This window comes from Centroberyx affinis, unplaced genomic scaffold (assembly GCF_046629955.1).
Source record: "Centroberyx affinis isolate AG114_WGS23_722 - 3 ecotype Tasmania unplaced genomic scaffold, CSIRO-AGI_Caff_v1 ptg000687l_1, whole genome shotgun sequence".
NCBI classification, from domain to species: domain Eukaryota; kingdom Metazoa; phylum Chordata; class Actinopteri; order Beryciformes; family Berycidae; genus Centroberyx; species Centroberyx affinis.
Genome location: NW_027279308.1, coordinates 57,384 through 80,100, shown reverse-complemented (window position 1 = coordinate 80,100; position 22,717 = coordinate 57,384). Strand labels below are relative to the sequence as shown.

Below are 22,717 nucleotides of genomic sequence, written 5' to 3'. Positions count from 1 at the left end.
TCAAGCAGGTCAGAAGTGTCACCTCTATGATGGCTACATCAGTACTATGCACCAACACAGACACAGAGGTGAATATACAGTATGACAAGTTTGACAAGTGAATACATCTATGAACTAGCCTAGATATCTTTGTTTTCTTACACAATGAACACGGTTCAATTAAATACAAAAAATGAATTTCTATAAGTACACATATGCCTAATCGACATGACCAACCAACCTTGCTCAACAAAAACAAGGTCATAAATAATGCACACAACAACAATTCTCTACTGTGATCCTCCGGGTGGTGAGAGACGAGGGTATGTATGACGGGACTATTTCTGGAGGGATTGGAGACCGTGTGTGTGTATTTTCTGTGGTGTGAAGCGGGAGGGTACAGAAGGCATTTGACCAGGATATGATGGGATGTATTGGGCAGTAAAAGGGCAGCTACATGTCTGCAAACCTATATTACTCATGTCTCCTGTCTGTCTGTATATTTGGCTGGGAGCTATGTGTGGCCTACCACACACATATCCAGGCCAAGAGCAGTCGTTGACCTCACATCACGCACGCACACACACACACCCACACACACATTGTCTCTTCTCTAAACCCACAAAACATGTCACTCTTCCTCTTTCACCATCACTCCATCTATCTGCTCTTCTTTGTTGGTGTCCTTCATATTGGCATCACATGTTTTGTCTGTATGTGTACCACCCTGTATGTTACCAACTCCATCTAAATACAGTCTGTCTTTCCACGACTGCCTCGTATAAATCTGTCAGTGTCTCAAAGCATGTCAGCGGAGTTGATGTCCTTCAAAATAAACAGCACGCCATTGATGTGTCTGTGTACAGCACATCATGCGTGTGCTGCTGCTGAGTGCCATACGGAAATCAATCACACACAAATAGAGTTATGCATGATGTTATGACTGCTTGATAACTTAATGTATATCGCCATTAGTGTAAGATTGAAATGAGGATTGTAAGATCCAAATCTGATTTGCATTGAGGAATTAAAACTAGATAAAAAGTTACATATCTTTTTGCTGGATGAAGCTCCCTGTGCTACACTTTGACAGAAAACGGAAGTGACACCACAAGGTTGTGATGTAGGCCATCATTATAGCAATGCTGAAACCTGTTGACCTAAGACAGCATGTCTCTAATCTTCTTCTGGTGGACATCACCAAGCACAGTGAAGCTGCTGAGATGGCTACAGAAGCATAGTGTGTGAAATCAATTTGAAATTAATGAGGTATATTGTTATGACATCTAAAACTTGGCTCCATATCACAAGAGGACCACAACGTAAGATAAGACAACCAAAGTTAAAGAAAAAACTGCAATTTTTTTATTTATTTTAACAAACCATAAATGTGGAAACACAAAGTCATAAGGGTCAGGAGATTCAGTCGAACAGATCAAAAGGAAGGGAAATTCCTGCGCCAACCACACTTTGGGCCATCAGACAAAAACTAAACTAACAAAGAAAGCCACAAAAACTGGACTACTGGACCAGCTTCCTCAAGGGGAAAGACAAAAACAAAAGAACAATATAAAAAGTCATAAAGAAAACCAAAAACACATGCTGCAGTGAGACATGTTGTTCTCTTTCTGCCCCCACAGGATCATTCCTCCGGGAGCGTTTATAGGCACCACCCAAAGGTGCCAGCAAGGCAGCTAATCAGACTGACTGGCAACACCTGGGGAAAGAGAGGAAAAAGAGAGAGAGAGAGCGAGAGAGAGAGAGAAAGACACACATAGGGTAGGAGAGTGCATAACATACAGTATATCCCCAACTAATTTTATGGATTCACTTCTCATCTACAGATATCCCATTGAAGACGGAAGTGGATCTCTTTCTGTCATGGGAGATGATTTCATGAAAATATTTTGTCTGCCATTCATTTCAATTAAATGGATAGAATCACCACTTCTACTGTTGACCAAGCCCTGTTGTAAGGAAGAGACCGTGAATTTAGATATGTTGGTAGTTGTGGTTGCGATTTTTTTGTGGATGGTCCCATGGATGTGTTAAACTAGGATGGGCCTGAGCATGTTTCCTCCAAAATAGGCTGTAGCTGCTCTAATATAACTAAAACAAACATTATAATGTATATCCAAAAGAACTTCTTCAGTCAACATTTTTCCCCCCACCTCCCTGGAGTTAATGGTAAACAGCTCTGTTTCAGCACTGACAGGACACCAGCCAAAGTCTGGCTCATTAAACAGTGTTTCTAATGCAAGTCACAATCCCACTCAACACACGGAGCCTGTGGTTTGCCACATTTGGTGAATCCTGCAGGCCAGCTGCATTGGTAGCAGTGCTCACACAGTTTTGTCAGTGTCTCCTCTTATCCCATAATGTCTGGAACAACCATCACATACATGAGTAACATACTTTAGTCATCACCAATAACTGTGTAGCCAGGTGGACACCTGAAAGAATCATGGCTGCTCAGTTCTTCTTGGCAACACATGATAAAACCAAAACCACAAAGAAGACTGTAGAAGTAATCATTATTGTATTGAATTTGCCTACATGTACAGGACAGAATCAAGAAAAGAGGTTATCGCTCATGTTGTCTAGAGAACGAAATTACAAAAACACAAATCATCTCGTAAGTTAACACCATTTACTAAATAACAAACTGAGACATCAGGCCTGACCCTAGTTTCTGGCTTTTCCTTATTATTGTAAGGATGTTATTGATTGTATTCTTATGTGTATCTATCATGCCCAGTCACACTTGCATCTATTTCTGGGCAAAAGGATGAAAATGAGCGGCAAGGCTAATAACTGTGCAAGAAGAATGCGGACACCCTAAAGAACGTTGTCAAACTGGAGTTATTCAGTAATTTACAGAATAATCCTTTGCATTGAATGTGCGTAAAATTTATTTTTATATTTGTCACACAAAACGTTGCAGATATTGTGAACCAACTGTAAGCCTGAAAGATGCTTATTTCTTTTGCTAACATGATGGTAGGACCGCTACATTTAATTTGTGACAGACAGGGTCCTAGTGATCCAATTTTCTCTTGGGAAACTTAAGTCATCAGTGCAAAGGATACTATGCAATGACATATTATTTTATGCTTTGTAGTAGTAAATGATTGTAAAAAAAAAAAAAAAAAAATAGTTGAGAGGTTTCCGAGGTTTCCATTAAGATACTGCCAATCATTCCTCAAAATCAGAAATTTCCCTGTCATTTCTTTCTCCTGTATCTCACTGTAAAGATACAGTGCTTTGATCACTTTTGTTTCTTTGTGTTGCACCATCTGGATATGCAGATAGGGGGAAGTGATGGAGGCACAGCTACTGCAGCAAGAAACCAAGTGATTAGTATTTAATAAATGTAAGAGGGCAACTGTATAAACTTCAACCTTAAATGCAGTTGATATATTTGGTCTTTGCTGTAAACCTTTTCTATGCCAAATTTGTACAAACTGAACGGTAGTTCAAAAACAAATCAAACCTATTCAAAGTCATAGAGAAGCAGGTCAGGAGTTGATGACATTTGCTTTAGTTTCTTTACACAAGGAAACGTCTATAATTGATTGGATTACAATAGGCTATTTATTTCTCCCTGAGTTCTCAGACAGGGAACCACTTCTATACTGTAGACCATCAAGACCTACAACCAACAACAAGGTCTATTGAATAAGTTAATGCAATAGCTCCATCCTGTGGACTCTTACAGGTACACTACTTTCGGAGTAAAACTAGGATACACATTGCAAGCAGGCCTGTGGAACAGAGCCACTTCTGTTTCCACAGAACGTCCCACAATTCTGGTATGTATTCCACTCTTCACACAAGCATGCACATACACACAAATCTGCCAACATATGATTTTAAATTATAGACAAACACTTTTAATAACTTGACAAAACACCACAGGGGTAACACCACACAGAGAAAATTTGTTTTAGGTCATTTAGATAATAAGACACTGACAATGAAAAGTTGACAGTTAAAATAAAACCAGCTGGAGCAAAAGAGAGACTCAAACTGTGTGAGGACAACTCAAGTTCTTCCAAGTGAAAGTACATGTCAATCCCGGTGCTTTGATAATAGCCCTATCGAAAGTACTATGACAAGAAATAGAAATCCAAATTTGTCTCTCTACATATAGCCTAATACTTTCCAGTGGTTCTGCCAGTAGCTTTTCAGCACCCAACACAAACACACGTCATTATTAAAACAGACTTTTGCTTTGAGATTAAAATAGAGTCCCTCACACACTCACAGACATAAGCACACGTACAAACTCTGTGTTTTACACAGTTAATAAAGTGCTGAATGAGCACTCTTGCAGTTCAAATATCTAATCAGCAAAGCAGGGAAAAGTAAGCAATTTTAGCCCTCTGTAACTGTTAAACATAAGATGCTACATTTAAGCTTAACTGTTTCACCATCACTCAAAAAGAGAAAAAAATATCTTACAAAAATATCAAGCCATATCAATTAGCTCAAAATACTAGAGAGGAGAGAATGGTATGTTGTATTGCACTATGTCACAAACTGATGTAAAGGCAGTGACAGAGGAGATTTTTGGGCAATTCTAATGGACAACATTGCTGAAGGAGTTGCCTCAGAACCTTTGCTTTAATCTCATAAGAACATTGCTTTGCCAGGAAAAAAAAACAATTATTGTGTGTCACTTTGTAGCCTGTTGCTGAGAGCTTTGCACAACTATGCTGCCCAAAAAATTACCTTGTGCATCACTTCCCTAATGTATTACAGGTTATATTGCTGGCTAAAAATAGCCTTTGATGAACAAAAGGCTTTAATTACATGTTAGAGAGGCATGTCGCATGACGCTTTTTTTTGCTGAACTGATAGGAGTTTAGGAACTGTGGTCTGTAGTTACCACAGTCAGACTTCGGTCACAGTACACTGTCCATCAGGGCTACGGGAGCGGATACTGAGTGTCGAGCTGGACGGCCCGCCTCCTGGAGGCATTCTGTCTGGCTGGGTCTCCCTCAGTTGCCTTCCTAATAGTCTTTGCCTGTGCCTTCGCCGTGGCATCACTTCCGCTCTCCCTCTCTCCCACCCATGCCTTTCCTCCTCACTCTCACTGCTGCCTGATGCAAACTCGTATGCCTGGCTGCCATTCATCCCCTCATCGCCCGCCTCCACCTCGTCCTCCTCTGGCTCGCTGATCAGGAGCTGGGAGAGAGACTCTTCCAGGGAGGAGGGTGTGGAGGACTGAGGACTGACGAGATGACCTCCCAGGACTGTTGGAGGTCTAACTGGGGGAACAGAGACCATAATTCCAAAGCCCGCCGACTGTGATTGGCCAGCAGTGTCCGCTCCATCAGCTGAGCTTACACGTTCTGTTGTTGCTGTGGTAACAACTGGTAAAGCGGGGATGGGGGTAGGTTCAGGGTCCAGCCTCAGCCCTGCCACCCCCTTCTTGGGAATACCCACAGCGTCCCTCTTTATCTTGCGTCTACGGCCATGCTCATTACGGCGATACTGCACCATGTTCTCCAGGTCGGCCACGTATAGAAACCCTGCGATCAGCATCTCGGTGCTCTTCCTGCCCTTGGCAAAGGCCTCCTCCAGCTCGCGGCTGGTCCTCTCATCATACTGCCACCAGCCGTTACGCCCCTCATAGTACCAGGCGTAGTCTCCATGGGAACCGTCGCCCATCCCTCCTGCTCGGCTCACCCCCGCGGCTGCTGCTTTCAGCTCTTCAGGGGACAAGAGCATTGGCCGCTCCAGGAAATCCTCAGGGACCTCTTGTCGGCAGAGGGCACAACGCTTGCTGTGCCAGGAGGCACCTTTTACACACAGGAAACAGAAGACATGGCAGCAGGGGAGGCGTACGGGGTGGACACAGCTCTGCAGGCAGATGGCACACTCCAGAGCGGAGGTGGAGGAAGGAGAGTCAGTAGTACAAGTATCTCCTACATCCTCTATCAACTTAGAGGGAGCAAGGGCATTCTTTGAAAGGTCCACTTCTTCACAGCCTGCCATGCTGGGGAGAGAAAACAGCACTATCTCACCGGATCTGGCAACATATGGACACTGTAATGAACTTGCATGCTCTCAAATGCTAACTGGGTCACAACAACAACTCATATATTAGGCATGTGATTTGGTGCTGTCCTCACTTGACATGCGCTGGTCTGATGACAGTGAACGACTCCATACACAGATAGCATCAAGTATGCTCTCTAAAAACCCTATCAGTGAAATTAATATTCTTAACAGTATGTATAAGTTGGCTGGCATCCCTGCATTTCCCCAGTTTGTCCATTATAATGAGTTACAAAAAGCAGAGGCCCTTTTTCTGCTGTCTGACACACCCACCCAGCTACTGCTTAGCAAACATTAGCTAGCTCGCTAATTTCCAGTTATAGTTTGAAGTCTATCAAGAAAGGTTTTATCACTTACAACAATGCTAGAGGCAACGGTGTGAATAAGAACAAACCTTTTATTTGACAGGCCGGCAGGTAAGTTGTCTGTGATATGAAAAACAAAGCTAGCGTCACCAGAGCCAAGCTAACGTTCACCTACCTAGCTAACGTTAGGTTAACTTTCCAGCTGCCTGTGTAGTTAGCCTGTTAGCTAATTTTAGATGGCAGTCTGCTTCCTGGCTGCTAAGTTTAATTTTGTAATAATACTCACCTAACCGCCAGGATACCTTTACACGCCGCCTCAGTAGAACAGCAGATGGTGATAAGCCTGCATTTATATTTCGATAAGACTGAAACGTATGCCAAGGAATAACTAACGTTACGTTGCTTTTTAGAACACACCTCCAGCCAAGTCCAACTAACTGCACAGCATCTGGATCGGCCTCTGCCATTTTCAATGTCCGTGTACATGCTCCACAGATCTAAAATAGCTGCGCACATGACGTACATCTATGCTCCTACTAAGCGGACAGTAACTGTCAAACTTAATGGCTTTGAGAGAAAAAGAAGCCAGACCTGTCAGAGTCATTTGGTATTGATAATAAAGAAAATACAGCACTTTTGGGGAAAGTTAGGAAACGAGGATTTCTTTTTCTCAGTATAGACATAATGTTTGTCTGGTTCATATCAGTAGTCCATTAAGCAAGTTGTATTCAGACATACAGTGGACTACCTTGAGTTTATGCAATGATATTTCAGTTCAACAAATATTTTTTTTATCCCAGCTGGCCACCACAGGCATCAACTATACAGACTAGCATATTATCCATTTGAAATGTCTCTGAATTTTCAGCCTCAGGTCCAGATAAGTCCATGTGATGTTACAACAGCAAGGTGTTGAATTTATAGATATAGATGAATGTTATTGGAGTCTTTCATCTTATGAGCTGTCCCCTTCTTTACGTCATCTTCTGTTGGACTGCTATCATCCTAGGAATAGAAAGATCAATATAATTTGAGATTAATACATTTTTACAATTTACAATTATTTTCTACATTTTATTTTGATATAATCTGCAGGTCACATTTGTATAAGGCAAACTGCAAAAGCAGTCTGCTTATATTTAAATTAGCGGCCACTGTATAACGTGCAACAAGTCTACAACAATGTGCAAAAGTGCAGCAATCACTGATACAGCAAATATTTTATAAGCATCTCTCTTTGCATTTATTGAAGCCTACTTGGACTCCGTTGCTTTTTGATGACACACTTCCTCCACTCTGAGACATGGGGGCAGGGGTCACCGTAGACACTTGGAGAGCGCAGGACGTCTCGTGTGCGTGTCTCCTCTCCCCTCCTGTAGGCCCGGAGGCTGCCCTTCCGAACACATGGACCCCACTCCCCCCACTCCCCGACCTCACAGTGCACTACGACGAGAGAGAGAGACTCACAGGTGGCAACAGGTAGAAAAGTGAAGCTATAGGTTATAAATGTATAATGGAAGTGCAAATGTACAGACTTCTATATTGTAATAGTTCATGAGCGGCGGTGTGTCTGAAAGCTCAGGTGTGTGGTGGAAGGGAATACTGACAGTCTCTTACCTTGGGGGTTGCATTGCATCAGCTGTACATCAGGCTCAAATCCCTTTGGACAGGTGGGATGGCACTGGCCATGGAGGAAGTACAGGTCCGCTCTGCACCTCACACACATGTTCTTCCTTACACACAGCTCACAGCCTACAGGACACTCTGAAACAGAAGGACATAAAGATCCTACAATGTGTTGTATCTTGCCTGACATAGTGGGCGATCTTATTTTAGTGGTGCATGCTCAAACACACACACAAACACACCCTATATAAATAACATTGAGCTGTTTTTGTCACATAGTCTTACCGATGCACTCTCGCAGTACGGTGTTTGCCGTCAGCCCGTTCGGACAGCTGTCCTCACATTTGCCCCGGAACAAGAAGTGTCCAGGACGGCAGCGTGTGCAGAAGTTCTTGTTGAAACAGGAGGCGCAGTCCTCCTTGCACCCTGCAAGCCAATGGGAATGGGCATTGGTTAGGGCAGAGCGGCCACAGTCTCAGGACACCAAAACATTGGTTGTTCCTCGTGAATCTTATTTTGATTCCTCTCCTTCCCTCAACATTCACTGAGGATTTAATCTTCTAATTGGTTTTATTTATTAGTAGAAAAAAAGCAAAAGGTGGGTATTCAAAGCCTCACCCTGTACCCCTATGGACCAAATGAAGTAGTCTGAGTTGTTTGCTCAGCTAAACAGAATGGTAAAATAATCAGCAGTAAGCCATCTAAAACCATTGTTATCCCAAGTATTGGTTCTACAAAATCAGTTCTATTTAATTCCATGTTGCCTCACTTTCAGGCTCTCTGGAAACATGCTAAAGCATTGTTTCACCACTCTTACACAAGTTCAGTGGTACCTACTGGTGCAGGTGCTGATGTGTGGAGAGCGCAGGCCGTAGTGACCGCGGGGACAGGAGGACAGACAGACCCCCCTCTGCCTCATCCCGTCCAGCTCCAGGTGGAAGAAGAGGCGGGGCTTACAGGACAGACAGCCATTCAGGGCCGAGCATGTGGCACAGCCCGCCTGACACAGTCTGCTCACTGCGGAGCTACCTGTCATGGAGTAGAGGTACATGGAGATAAGTGCTTGTGTGTGTGTGTGTGTGTGTGTGTGTGTGGAGGGGGAGCCTGAGTGATTGTGAGTGACTCCAGCAACACTGACTGAGTTTTATGAGTTGTTTCTGCGCTCATATGGATGAAATAGGGTAACACATGAACTTAAGTGCTATGTGCTGGATTTACAGTCCATCCAAAACATTACAGCCAGTGACTTAAGTTCTTGGTTTTATAATAACAGGAGAGCAGAGCCAATCCTCAGAGCCAAGCTTCCTAATTTATAGGTTGCAAGTGGGTTTAACCCATGGAAATCTATGACCAGATTGTTCCCTGAAAGCTGAAAGAACACGCTTATTGTCTCCATATGTAGTGGCTGTCTACTATTTACTATCTACCACTAGTAGAAAAACGGGGAAAGATAAAAAGCACTCCACAAATACCATATCGACCACTATGTAAGCGATGGGGGATGACAAGTTTTTGTTTGAATACTTACGTCTGTATCGCAGAATCTTTGAGTTATCTTGGCCTTTTGTAAGACTCATGATGTTCAGAATCCAAATTAACGATGGCACCCACATTTTCCTTCACCTTCAGTATGGCATTGAACTTTTTTTTTTTTTTTATCCAATCAGGAAAGTTGCCTCGCACTGCATCCCAAATCCCATGGCATGAATAAAATGAAAGTCTCTGAATTGTTCCACGAAATTAATTCCTATGGACCCATGAGGAGACTCCAGCCTGGGCAAGACAGCAATAGAGAGCAGAGTAGAGTCAGGCTAAATGTTTTCTTGAGGAAAAATCCCATGTGCATTCCATGAGGTCACTCAAGCCGGCAGAATGCCATGAAGAATGCAAACATAAGAGAAACCATCATATGATAGTCGCAACCCAGATCTAATGTAAAGTTTGGGTTAGCTGCTGTGGGCTTGTCTGTTTCCCACACACACCTCTCTCTCTCTCTCTCTCTCTCTGTGTCTCTCTCTCTCTGTCTCTCTCACCCTCCTCTCTTCCTTAACCCTCTTCTTTCTCGACCCTCCTCTCAATCCATTATTACTCCCACTGTCTCTTGCTCTACACCAGTATACAGAATTTGATTATAATAATATTGTCTGTGTTTGAAAATTTGACTTACTGGAAATCTGTATCTGTCCTGTTTATTTTCCAACTAAAGCGTATAAAGCTGGAGCAGATCATTTTATTATGATCCCTCTAAAACAGAATAATAGGTTGCAGCTCAGAGAATTGTGCAAGATATACACTGACATTTTGGCAAATAAACCATGTGATCAACTTATTATTATCTGGCGAGAAGGTTGGTGATAATTTCACCTTTGAGAGTTCAGTATTTAGTGCTTTGAAATAAAGACACAAGACACAAAAAAGTGAAACTGCTACCAATCTTGCACAACAGTAGGTGGATTATGGAGCGTATTTGCCAAAAAGTTGTTGTATTCCTTTAAGGAGAGGAGTTTTATTTAGAGTTTAGTGCAGCAGACCCAGTGCACCAACCTACAGTATCTTCTCCTCATGCCATGTCATAACATTAAATCATATACCCTCTCCTCAGCCTAATGGAAAGAGGGTGAGTGTGTGATATGAATACAAAATAACTCCTCATTTGGTTCCATTTAAACTGGAGAAGCATAACTATGTTTGTGAGTCATTTCATCACAACATCAACACCAGCCTTTCAAAGTCAACTCACACAGGCTGGATTATTATTATTAAGTCACGATGATGCAAGAGGGTAGAAAAAAAAAAATCCACTGCACAAAAACTGCAATTCCCATGTGCCCCCACTTTTGATATTTAGTTCAACTTAAGCCACGCTTGGACCCTGTGTGTTTTCCATTAGGACGGTTTTCAGGAAATGAAAACCAATGGTGCAGGGTGATTTGATCACATCCAACGAGAAAACAAAACAGAGCCGGAGGTGTCAGGACGGATCTGTGATTTCCCAGAGAAATGCTGAAAGGTGGCGAAAGGTTTGGTCCTCCAGAGAGAATGTTGTTTGGGATCCCGGTGTGTATTATCGCCTGTTTTGGGAACTCTGTGGTTCTTGATCTGCTTCTCCAAAACAGATGGGAACTCTCCAGAGTTTCCCTTCATGCAACAGACTCTCTTTCCTGGAACTGGTTTCACTCTCCAGCCCATGATTCTGTGTCTAGGTCCATACTCTCCTGAATGCCTGTCAGATCTTGTACAACCAAATGAAAATTATTTTATTAGCTAATAGGCTAAATTTGTGTGTGTGACAGATGGCATGGGCTCATTTCTTGTTATGTTGTTGTTTCACAGACATAATGTTACTCACAGCAAAGACATGCGGGGAGATGGTGACACACTCAAAAGCATGTGCTCTTTATTAAGAAAGGCAGAGCAAGTTATCAGAATAACATCTCTGCCAAAATGGACTGCAGTGCTTTCTTAGTGCTTGGCTTGTCTGGAAAAGTGTCAAAAGAGGAATCAGCGGGAGCTTTGCAGTGGGATTTTACACTGGAGCTGATTTATCTGCGAGAGACAGGGCTAAAACACACTGCCAGACAGGGGAGCTGGAAGGGGCTACGCTGGCTTAAATTGTCAACAGGTGCTCCGACACGAACACACACACCAAGAAGGCGAGGCGCGGCGAGGCCAGGCTGCTTCTTTATTTTGCTAAAGGCAAAAGACTGTGTTGCTCTATACTCCCTCAAGAACAAGAGTAAACCTAGAGAGGAGAAAGATAGAATAACGCCTCAGTGGAACCTCTCGATGTATGACCAGCTGCTGGATGGCGATATCATCCATCAAACTGCATGCAATAGATTCATGGACTAGATTTTGCAACCAACTGGAGAGTGGAGAGAACCTCTCCTTTACCTCTCTTGTCACGAACAAAAAAGTACCTGCCAGCTGTAGACATGAAACAGGGGGAAAAAAGAAGAGATAACAGAGGAAGATGATTTGAGTGAAAGCAGCTTTGTAGTTTGTGTGTGTTGTTTATGGTAGGGGGATCTGTCATGAGAATATGTGAATCAGTGACAGGATAGCAGGACGGTTAGACCCCCGAGAGAGAGGTGTCAGGGGTTCAAAGGTCAGACGGGTGGGGCTCAACAAACCCAGTAACCCCCCCCAACTGACTGCGAACATAAACATGACAAGGCTACGCTCGTCGGGGTGCCAGATCAGATTCTTGAAGAAAATAACCGGCGGAGGCCAGGAGATATCTTCACCGACAGAAAGAAAGAATGAGGGAGAGAGTAGAACGATGAAGGCAGAGAAAACTGAGGAAGGGAGTAAACGAAAGAGAAAGGAATAACAAGGAGCAACTTAGGGACCAATCTAAACCATATGGATGAGAACAAACAAATTAGAAGTGCCGCAGTTTTTCTCAGCTTTCTGGAAGCACCTTGATCTTAATTAGTTCAATAAATATTTTTGTGCGAGTCCACTGTAAAACTGACCCATAAATAGCTTGTAGTTCACCCTGAAAACCTGCTGTCAGGACTCTGGTGGAGCAGAAGATGGGTTGAAATGGAACACACTAAAATAAATTATCAATGATAAATCACAAGATAATACCCGATCGAACAATTTAACATTACAGCTTTGACCTTTTCACCGCGCGCAGACCTAACAAGTCAAATGTCTTGCTGTCAAGCACCCTATCGTGATAAGGAATGGGCGGGATAACATCTCGACATGCGGATAATCTATGTAGCGTGAAGAAGTGAGGAATTTGGGAGGAGGCTGAGCCTCTGTTCAGTGAAGAAGCTGTGAAGCATGCAGCTTAAAACACTGACCGTGACCAATTATGGGAGAGGGAGATGGGAGGTGGAGATATTTGGAAGCTCTTCTAGTGGAGTAGCATGCTTTGTGCTATGTGTAACAGGGGTATCAAAGCTTCTGATCAACAACATGTCTTCAGAAACCTCTACAGAAATTCTTGCTCAAGCCTTCCTACATTCTAAGAAAATGATAGAAAAACCTTTATCAGTTGCCCATGTTCTCTTTTTGAATGTGGCTTAACGTTGTCCATGGTTGATAGCTTCTACTTTGGTGAGTTTTTTTATGGCTGTACAGTCCAATCTGGAAATCACAGGCTTTCTGTAGGGTTGATATGGTAGAACTGATGGTGGCAGTCATGGATGTTCCTTCTCTGGTGTTTTTATGGCTGCTATCTCTTCCACCAACCTGTGATCCTGTCCAAACAGTGCTGCTGTGAGCTGCGCCCATCAACAGCAGAGACCTCCAGGTCTTCAGGTCTGATCCAGGAGAGCTATCAGCTGCCAGGAGAATTTTTACCCATGTTGGATAGGAAACATTTTTCATTACCCAATTGATTAACAGGAATACTGATAGGATGACAACTAATCATGAGATCTCACAGCATTGTGAATCAGTAAAGGTTTTCCATTTGCTGTGGAAAACAGTGACCTCTGTTGTGCAAATCAAGTTCTGATGATTTGAAAATAATGTAAGACTGATCTGTATTATAAACAGTACAAAGAAAGTTAGACAAGATGGGTTTCTTCTGTACATATATAAAAAAAATCATATCTCTATAATGAGAGAATAAAGTTTGAGACTTAATGGTCAAATTTTGACAAAGCTCTTGCCATTCCCAAAATAGGACTCTTTACTTATTTATGAGTGTACTGTAAGTTGAAAAGAGCAGCAAGAGCAGTCGTTGCTCACAGGTTGCATGTTATATTATTGTTAAATAGTAACCATTTCCAGCATTATGGGTTACCACCAGCATTCACAAAGCCCCATAATCAGTCAACCAGCTATTTTGTGACCACACCTATAAAGTGTAATGTCTATTTTAGGATGCCTCTTGGTAAATCAATGCAATCCATCAGCTTCTACAAATCATTTGTGATGGCATAACATATTCACAACATTAAATCCTTTAATTTATCCTTCGGCCTGAAATTTTCAAGACACACACCTGAAAAAGTCTAAAATGGGAGTGTCACATGTTTGTTTTTTTTAGCATTGTGAGCTGTGAGTTACATTGAGAGGTGTAAAGTATGAGGCTAGAAGTGAACCCTTGGTATAAGGTATGTTAATTAACCTCCTACCCCATCTGCAGCCTATCTACACCATGTAGGATTTCAGACACTCATCATGAGATTCACAAGAATTTAATAAAGGGCAATAAACTCTTATGACAGGAAAATAGATACAGGGCCTTTGTTGGTGCAAGAAATAAACAAATAAAATAAACAACAAATAAAATATTTTTTCAGAAGCAAAGTAACAAAACTTTCATATAAAAGAAACAATGCAGGATGCACTTCTCTCTCTTCATCCTCTTGATTTTTTCAGCATTTTCTGTAGATAAGAGGGGAAAAAAACCAAAAGGTCTAATCATATTACCACTGATGTTATACATTAGTTATATATTAGTTTTATACTGTACTGAGTCATTAGAAAAGGGTCATTTTACAACCTTACTAATTCTGGATTTAAACCACTATAAAGGAAATGTTTGCTCAACTAGTGCCTCTTGGGCAAAAAGCCTTTACTTATCTCATACGCCTCAAAACGTCATGCCTAAAACAGTCTAATGTATTTCGTGCAGCAAGCCTCTGGCCGCTGCAATGTCTCTGATATTTGAACCCCTTAACTGTATCCCTGAAATGTCCTTAATTTATCCATTACATAACCATTAATTATCCGTTAAAAATAACATGGCTTTAAAAAAAGTAAGGGTTAGTATCAGGATCTATTTGTGGGTCGATTCATGGAGATTCTAGTAATTAAGGGACTTTTAATGGCTTTTTGTGTATGGTTTACAGGGTTAGGCTATTAATGAGTTATTAATGGAAAGTAAGTAGTCAAACATTAAGGAGGTGTTTAAGGGGTTTTGATGGGGTGTCCTGCATGAAAAACTCCCATAACTAATTGTAAAGGGATTTTGCATGACTTATGGGGGGAATTAATGTGAATTGATGTAAATGTAATGTTATTTAAGGGATTAGTGGTTCGTAGTGGAGCCAAAGACATCAAACAATCGTTTATTTTACAGTATATTGGTATTTGAGAAAGTATTTACAAGCTATCTAACGTTAAATAGTATTTGAGAAGAGTAAAATACAAAGAAGATGGTGACACTGACGTTATGCGACTTTACAACGTTATGTAGGACGGACAAATCCATAACACCCCCCAACCGACCTTGGAGACTGCTCTGATATGTTTTGCTCTGATCGTTGCCGATTTCTCTTCGAAAGCTTTGGCCCTCGCCTCCTCTGCCAGACTGTTCACAAACAGCAGCGTTATCAGTTCAAGCTGAGGAAAAGATGAGGAGAAAATGTGTTAATTAGGTAACTAGCCTGGTAGGATTAACTATACACTTGCAAACAAAGGATAGTCTGTGGATCGTTTAACTCTAACGTTACCTACCATCGCGTCTGCCGTCGACCCCACATTAACCCGAGTCTTCGTTTTCGTTTTAATTATAGATTTTAATTTACTTTTGGGTGCCTTTTTCATCATTTTGGCAAATTTATGGTTTAATGGCACAATTTTCGACAGCAACGGTTTGTTTACGTTTTTCAATCTCCCGCGTTGCCTATTTCCGGCGCATATTATGAGGTCACATGTGTAAATAAATTCTTTGAGTTAATTTGGCGCCATCATGTGGATAATTAAATGAAGATTACAAAAATTCTGAAGTGCCATCAGTGCCATGTATAAGTTTGTTCAAAGAATTTCACTAAAAGTCTACTAAAGTATTACAATATTTGTTGTTAAATATATTTCAGTAAGTTCAAAAAATAAAAGTAAAGAACAGGCTCTGCTTTTTCAGTGCTTACACAAAGGAATTATAAAAAATGAATCTCTGAATACATCGCAAATAACAGCATACTTCACATGCAACAGCATTGTTCTACTGGCCGACACCCCCTATCTAATACATGCATCACAATAACATACTAGTTTTTGGTCATATGTGCCATGAATGCGAGCCTTTGCTTATGTGGTATTTAATAAATTCTTGTTGAGTAGTGCTCGTCCAGCCACAAGTCAGATCGTACAAAATTGTGCTAAGGTTCTGCAGATTTACTGTCATATATGTAATTTAAGTATGTCAATTAAAGTTCATAGGAATTCTTTAAGATTGTAAAATTTATTTCTAACAACACCTACCCAAGCCTTCTATAACCCAACACAGACACACATCCTGACCAGAGACAACCCACTATCCAGAGGTTTTTTCTGGTTCTTGTTTTACTCCTCCACATAGTTGCGTTGTTTATGCTGCCGCCTAGCGGCTCTATCAGGCAACTACACTATCAGACGCCTTCAGTCTGACCCCCCCCCCTAGTTTAATACATCCATGGTCTGACCCCGGCGTGATTTTTCACTACCGGGTCAACAGACACAAATGTCGGCCTCCATGAACAACACAACCAGCATGAGCAATATGCTGAAATTTATGAAACTTATCGGACAGCTCAAAGTAAGACTTCTGCTACTTTGGCGACTTATCAGGGGATTTAGTTTTTATCGAAATAAGAAAACGATAAAAAAAAAAGTTTGAGACCGATTCTCTGGATCTGGATGGTCTGAAGCTAAAGCTGTATCCAGGCAGGCTGAGGGAGAGATAGTTGGCAGATATACTGCAGTTTCCCCTCTCACAGTTTCTTAAAACCTACAGCTTATAAAGGCAGAGTTTTGTGCTAATAAGAGGGATACCTCCCCCCCCTACACACACACACACACACGTAACAACTCTAGCAAGAAAAACGCCCTTGTACCCACTACTGCAGTGCAAACAGCTGGAACCACATAGCATTAAAACACTTGACTTTGGTCTTACTCCAGTCACCTAACAGTGAGGCAGGGAAGACGTACATGATTTCCTATATAAATATAGTGTATTGCCTTATCTGACTCATTATTATTATTGGTTGCTTGTAATATTGGTCATCTAATCTTATTCTACTGTTGCAGTCATTGGAAGTCACTTTGAATACGAACGTCAGCTAAAATGCCATAAAAAAAATGCCATAAAAAATGTAAACCCCCCCCCCAAAAAAACAGACATTTTGCTCATAATCAGCTTCATGGATAGGTTTTCCACGAAAATATAAGGCGCCCAGGCACAGGGTTGATCTCTACTGACCAGTATGGAGTCAATGTTTTCAAATTGATACTACTAGTAATGTCAATTATGGGTAATGTAACATCATTCTCTCTCTCTCTCTCTCTCTCTGTCTCTCTCTCTGTCACTGATGACTTGTGTGTTTGATTTAAACTCCAGAGGGTCCCGCGGACCGGGTGGGTGTACAGGAAGGTGAAGCAGCCGGAGAGTGTTTCGGACCACATGTACCGGATGGCCATGATGTCTCTGACCATCACCGACCCCACAGTGGACAAGGACAGGTGAGTCTGCCTGGTCATTCTCATTCATCGAGTTGGGGATTAACAAGATTACAGTAATCTGACTTCCAAGCAACGGCTACCGTACTCTGTTACAGATATTTACCAATACACTGGATCTGATGCAATTATCCATTTGTAGGTAGAAATCTAGGAGGCATGTTAGAGGAGAGAGGAGTATGTAAATGGAGTTACTAAGGAACCAGAAGATGTCTGTTTGTTCATCTGTCTGTCTGTATGTCTGTCTATCTATCTAGGTGTATAAAGCTTGCCCTGGTACACGACATGGCAGAGTGCATTGTGGGAGATATCGCTCCAGCAGACAACATCAGCAAAGCAGAGAAACACAGGCGAGAGGAGGCAAGTGACTCACATCACACACACAGCAGAGTCTGTTCAGGCTGCCGGTTGTATTATAGTGAGGATGAAACACACACAGGAGAGGGGGGGGCAGGTCAATCGAGTTGTGCACTTTCAAGGACTTTTCTCCTTTCTCCTCTCCTCTCCTCCTCTCCTCTCCTCTCCTCTCCTCTCAGGAAGCCATGAGACATCTAACAGGTCTTCTGCAGGATGGACTCAAACAGGAGCTTTATGGACTCTGGGAGGTACGTGTGTGTGTGTGTGTGTGTGTGTCATACAGTTCATCTTTCTAGCTGATTATATGACAAACTGCTCTAATTAGTTACCAGATCTAAGATGTGTGTGTGTGTCTCGTCTGTGCTTACATTCTCTTGTATCCGTGGGGCAGGCAGGCATGTATGCTCGTGTGTGTATATATAGTATATTGGAGGATGAACATCACAGTAGTAATTCTATAGTCCCGGGAATATGAATATATGTATGCTGTTATGTGCTGCTGCCTTGGTTTTACATCCTTGGTTTGTGTGTGGAGCTTTAGACTGTTAATCGAACTATTTAAATAACAAGTCTAACAAAACGGTATGATTTAATCTCTCCTGGTTATGTTCCTCTGTGTATTGTTTCATGTTTGCCTACATCAGTGTTTGAAGTGTATTTGTGTCTGCTATTACGTGTGTGTGCCTATGTTATCTAATCTGTGTGTACTGTATGTAATCTGTAGGAGTACGAGACCCAGAGCAGTGCAGAGGCCAGGCTGGTGAAGCAGTTTGACCTTCTAGAGATGATCCTGCAGGCTCATGAGTACGAACAGCTAGAGGGAACGCCGGGAAAGCTGCAGGAGTTCTTCGACTCCACCGACGGTACGGCTCCTCCTCCATCTCTGTCTCCTTTGCTTCCTTAATCAATCCCAATCACTTCCCTCTCTCTGTCGCCTTCCTCTCGGTTTCGTTTCTTTCTCTGTCTTCTTCACTGGATCCGGCCTCCCGAGGTGAACCAGGCATTTGAAATGGGAAATTCAAAACCATACTGTGGAGATGAGAAGTGTACACACGCTTTAAAATGTTCTATTTTTTATTGTATAGTGATGCAACAAAAGGTGTTTGTTTTTTAATACATTATCAGAAATTAGTAGCCTACTGTATTTGCCATGGTTTAATGTAATTAAAGTAGTCTGATTTAATGTTTTTTTCATTCCTCAAGGCAGTCTACATTTTCAAATGGTGTGCAGGTTTTTGATGTCCACTGTATGTGTAGTCAACAAGCAAAATGCAAACAAAAATGAGCAATTCAGTGGGTTGGATCCAAGCTGCCTTCATTTATTTTTATTCTTATTCCTATTAGGCCGTTTCCACCACCCAGATGTGCTCCAGTTCATCAGCTCTCTGAATGAAGAGAGAAAAGATCACATGACCAATACTGACGGAACAAAGCATTCTGGGAAGTCACAGACCCCCAGCGCAGAGTCTGCAGAGCCACACAGCCCCTCACACACTTCCTGACTGTAACACACACACTCCTCCTGAGCAGAGGGAGGGAGATACTGGACTATAACACACACACACACACACACACACACACACACACACACACACACACACACACACACCTCACATGAGCAGGCATGTGATGGGAGGCTGTGGAGAATTGGATCTTGGGGGTTTCCTCGTTTCTCCTCCTCCTCTCTTCACTCTTGAGGTGTTTATTATAGGAGAACTATATAGGATGATTTTCCATCCTCTGTTCCCCCATAATGTTTTGTTGTTTTTCATCCTTTCTGTTTCATCATACAGAGTTCTCAAACGTCTTCAAGTCAACGACCCCAAAATAGACAAATGTCTCTGTAAATGGGTTGAGAACTGTAAATAAATTCCCAGATAATTCCCAGATATTTTATTACATCATTCGGCAGTTTTTACGTTATAAGTTGCTACATACCTCTTACTTTAACAACTTACTTGCACAGCTGGAGGGCAAGATGTTTAGAAAATGGCTGGTTGTTGGTTCTCCGTTAAGAAACAAAATGTTCAAATAGTTTTTACTTCAGAATTGTTACATATAATTGTATAGTACAGAATTTCAGTTGCACACTATTCCATTTACTGGTTGTCTGGTTGTCATGCTATTTCTGTTCAGTTTGACATTTTCTTTCAGTACGTTCAATTTTCTTTACTGAGCATCCACAATATTCAATATTGCCACTAGATCCCATAGTGTAATAACAGTGATCCTTGAAATGCGTGATTTGGTTTCAAACAATCTTTAATATTGATACATCAGCCATAAATACAGTTATTTATAATGCATTTATGATGCTGTATACTTGTAATAATACAGGAAAACATTAAAACGATGCTATTTTATTTGATTTTATTGGAATGCCACAGTTCTGTCTTTGGGTTTTATGAACATTTCAGGATTTTAGTAAAAACCTTTGTAAAATTCCTGAAGCTCATCTTGGTTGTGTTTTTTTTTTTTTTTAAGTTTTTTTTTTTTAAAACAGCGCTGAGATCAATTCAGTTTCCACCCAATCAATTAAAAATGAAAATATAAATTCCAGTATTGCCAATGGCAAGAGCATCCATTAGCTCAGTTATTTTCTAGGTCAGACATGACCTGCTAATGCTTGAGGTCTTTCAGTGTTTGAATGTTGTGTAGAGTCCACTTCATGGACTGACTGCATTGAAAGTGAAATGAACTCAGGCATGTTTTCAAACCACAGCAAAGAAAAAAAAAAAAAAATAAACATAAAAGACAAAATGAGAAAACAGAAACAGAAAATAGGTTATTTAAATACTGAAAGCAGGTTACTTTGATGGGGAAGTTTAGCAGTGGCCAGAAAAAACAGATTTCAAAAGCAAAAAAAAAAAAGGGTGCATTTACACAAAAATGTCAAATCTGATTTTTAATCCTTTCTGCTCCCATCTAAACTGTAAAAATTAACAGATTCAATGCAATCTCTCAGCAATAAAAAGGTAAGTTCTGCACCAAGAAGAGTTAAAAAGTCAGATCTTCTGAGCTTGTGTGGCTGCAGTCCAACTAAATAATTGCTGTGCATTGGATTTCAGGGTCACATAACAGTCGAGGCTTGTATTACAGGTATTTTGACATTACAGTTATGTCTCAGTTGTTATATAGTCATGTTATACATAGTGTATCCGTTACACAGAAGCAGGAAATCTGATTTTTGATCCTGTGTGACTCAGACTTGATGTTTTCAGTGCATGCTACACATGGCGAAGGGTTAGCGTCGGGGTTATCTGGGTCACTTAGGGTTAAAATCTGTTTTTTTTTGCTCCTGTGTGAATCCAGCTTAAGTCTGTAAAACAGCAAAACTAAAACAGAAGTCCGCAGTCTAAAGTGTGTTGGAGTGAAGGCGTTTGTACAGAACAGTGTGTACAACCTTGTATTTACTCTCTTAATCTCCAGCATCAGACGTAACTGTGGTCCCAAGCCCTCAGCTGCATTTACACAGGAACAGAAAAAATGTGATTATGTAATTTTCTGCATGCAGATTTGATCATCTCATGGCGGACTAAACAAGGAAAGTCAGATTCCATGAGTTTTCCCCCTGTTTAGGAAGCCATGAGAAAATCAAAACTGTACCACAAAGGTGGGATTTACACAAAAATATATCTGCCCATATTTCACTGCATGTGGCATATATGGTGTTTTCATTGCTGTCTGCAGAAGACTGGATTTTGTCCTGTAGTGTGAATGAATGAATGAATGAATGAATGAATCATAGAGTCTTAGATCAAACCATCAGTGTCTGTGTAGATTTAGTGCAGTAAGTATGATCCAGCATTCAAGTAACAGTATAAAATATAACGTCTCTCCTCTCTTTCCCCTACAAACTCCAAATCCCAGCAGCCCCCAGTCTAATTGTCAACAGGAGACACTGGGTATTGAAGTCCAACAATGATTTTTAAAGACCATATTTAAAAAGTAGTATTGGTATGACCGAGGCTGGATTTCCACAGGAGCAAAAGATCTTTTTTTTGTGCCGCAGAGTTGATTTTCTTATATTTCTCCAAACAAGGAGAAACTTACAGTAACAGCATCTGAGTGTTTTCTGTTTAGACAGCCATGAAACAATCAGATCTGCACAACAAAAAAGTTAGAAGCATGATCTCCTGTTTCTGTGTAAAACCAGCCATTTACACTAAATCACGAATATCCCCTAAAAACATCCCAATCCAGGAATTCTGGGTTGACCTCATCAACGGGTATATACAAGCTACTTTTTACTTTTTTTTTACAGGACTGAGCCTTAGTCAAAAAGTAACATATATATTTTTTTTTATCAAACACATGATAATATTTCTAGTGATAACCTATAAAGGTAGTTTTGTATTATTTGGTGTAAAAGGTAACAGTGGTAATGATGAAGAGTTTTGATGCTAAGTGGAGCAGCACTGTCAGATTGAGCCTGTACTGTAAGTAAAGGACTGAAAGATTAGCAAGTACAACATGGCTGTTTCCACTTAGGCTGCATTTACATAGCAACAGACACTCTTTTTTTAAACTGTGGCCTTTATGTGATCTTTACATCGCTTCCATAACAGCAATAAAAAATAGAGGCATTCTCTGCGGGGTTTTTTTACCAAATGATTAACAAGTTAATGACCTTTTTCTTTTGTGCCTGGGGAATGCCAGCCGTGGTTTCACAGCAGATTTGTTGACTTACAACCCTGGTGATAAGAGGGCAAGCCAAGCGACGCTCAGCTGGGGTGAAACATGAAGGGGGCAGAAGAGATACAGGCCAGAGAAGGATTTTAGCTGCTTCTGCCTCCTGGGGTTGACTTGGAATCTGCTCATCCTGCCTTCATGTCCCAAATTTGTAACTAGGAGAGCAAAAATCACAAAGCTGACCCCACAATAAAAGCTATGCTGCCCATTCAATCATCAGCTGTGGTGTGTAATGGGGTTTGGCGGCCACTGGAGGGCAGGTGACAGTTGTCTCTGCTGAT

General features: G+C 41.4%; 4 protein-coding genes across 5 annotated transcripts; 1 reads left to right on the top strand and 3 right to left on the bottom strand.

The window, feature by feature from the left end:
- Positions 1–3,201: 3,201 nt before the first annotated feature.
- LOC139643991 (E3 ubiquitin-protein ligase rnf146-like) lies at positions 3,202–6,990 on the bottom strand. 2 transcript variants are annotated; one of them, XM_071519334.1, is made up of 2 exons: positions 6,637–6,990; positions 3,202–5,983 (listed from the first exon to the last, which is right to left on the bottom strand). In XM_071519334.1, exons 1-2 carry the CDS (start codon positions 6,873–6,875, stop codon positions 4,876–4,878), a joined length of 1,347 nt encoding a protein of 448 aa, XP_071375435.1. In that variant the 5' UTR covers positions 6,876–6,990; the 3' UTR covers positions 3,202–4,875. The 2 variants fall into 2 exon arrangements, with proteins under 2 accessions (XP_071375435.1, XP_071375436.1); XM_071519335.1 differs by lacking the exon at positions 6,637–6,990 and adding an exon at positions 6,440–6,456.
- A 233-nt stretch (positions 6,991–7,223) lies between these two features.
- On the bottom strand, positions 7,224–9,820 carry LOC139643993 (R-spondin-3-like). The gene is made up of 6 exons (XM_071519336.1): positions 9,505–9,820; positions 8,814–9,005; positions 8,262–8,402; positions 7,968–8,114; positions 7,608–7,793; positions 7,224–7,355 (listed from the first exon to the last, which is right to left on the bottom strand). Exons 1-6 carry the CDS (start codon positions 9,587–9,589, stop codon positions 7,351–7,353), a joined length of 756 nt encoding a protein of 251 aa, XP_071375437.1. The 5' UTR covers positions 9,590–9,820; the 3' UTR covers positions 7,224–7,350.
- Positions 9,821–14,133: 4,313 nt separating this feature from the next.
- On the bottom strand, positions 14,134–15,562 carry cenpw (centromere protein W). Its single transcript, XM_071519352.1, has 3 exons — positions 15,405–15,562; positions 15,177–15,290; positions 14,134–14,330 (listed from the first exon to the last, which is right to left on the bottom strand). Exons 1-3 carry the CDS (start codon positions 15,495–15,497, stop codon positions 14,304–14,306), a joined length of 234 nt encoding a protein of 77 aa, XP_071375453.1. The 5' UTR covers positions 15,498–15,562; the 3' UTR covers positions 14,134–14,303.
- Positions 15,563–16,384: 822 nt separating this feature from the next.
- Positions 16,385–19,281, top strand: hddc2 (HD domain containing 2). Its single transcript, XM_071519331.1, has 6 exons — positions 16,385–16,464; positions 17,269–17,390; positions 17,645–17,747; positions 17,924–17,992; positions 18,469–18,607; positions 19,089–19,281. Exons 1-6 carry the CDS (start codon positions 16,390–16,392, stop codon positions 19,244–19,246), a joined length of 666 nt encoding a protein of 221 aa, XP_071375432.1. The 5' UTR covers positions 16,385–16,389; the 3' UTR covers positions 19,247–19,281.
- Positions 19,282–22,717: the final 3,436 nt, after the last annotated feature.

Bases quoted from the DNA above. Each gene is read 5' to 3' on its own strand.
- cenpw (XM_071519352.1), bottom strand. From the start codon at position 15,497: ATGATGAAAAAGGCACCCAAAAGTAAATTAAAATCTATAATTAAAACG. The intron at 15,291-15,404 runs GTAGGTAACGTT...TCTTTTCCTCAG, and splicing joins GGTCGACGGCAGACGCGATG to CTTGAACTGATAACGCTGCT. The intron at 14,331-15,176 runs GTCGGTTGGGGG...TCTTATCTACAG, and splicing joins ATATCAGAGCAGTCTCCAAG to AAAATGCTGAAAAAATCAAG.
- LOC139643993 (XM_071519336.1), bottom strand. From the start codon at position 9,589: ATGTGGGTGCCATCGTTAATTTGGATTCTGAACATCATGAGTCTTACA. The intron at 8,403-8,813 runs GTAGGTACCACT...ATTGGCTTGCAG, and splicing joins ACACATCAGCACCTGCACCA to GGTGCAAGGAGGACTGCGCC. The intron at 8,115-8,261 runs GTAAGACTATGT...CTTCTGTTTCAG, and splicing joins CGTACTGCGAGAGTGCATCG to AGTGTCCTGTAGGCTGTGAG.
- hddc2 (XM_071519331.1), top strand. From the start codon at position 16,390: ATGTCGGCCTCCATGAACAACACAACCAGCATGAGCAATATGCTGAAA. The intron at 17,748-17,923 runs GCAAGTGACTCA...CTCTCCTCTCAG, and splicing joins AGAAACACAGGCGAGAGGAG to GAAGCCATGAGACATCTAAC. The intron at 18,608-19,088 runs GTACGGCTCCTC...TATTCCTATTAG, and splicing joins GTTCTTCGACTCCACCGACG to GCCGTTTCCACCACCCAGAT.
- LOC139643991 (XM_071519334.1), bottom strand. From the start codon at position 6,875: ATGTACGTCATGTGCGCAGCTATTTTAGATCTGTGGAGCATGTACACG. The intron at 5,984-6,636 runs GTGAGTATTATT...TTCTCTCCCCAG, and splicing joins AAAGGTATCCTGGCGGTTAG to CATGGCAGGCTGTGAAGAAG.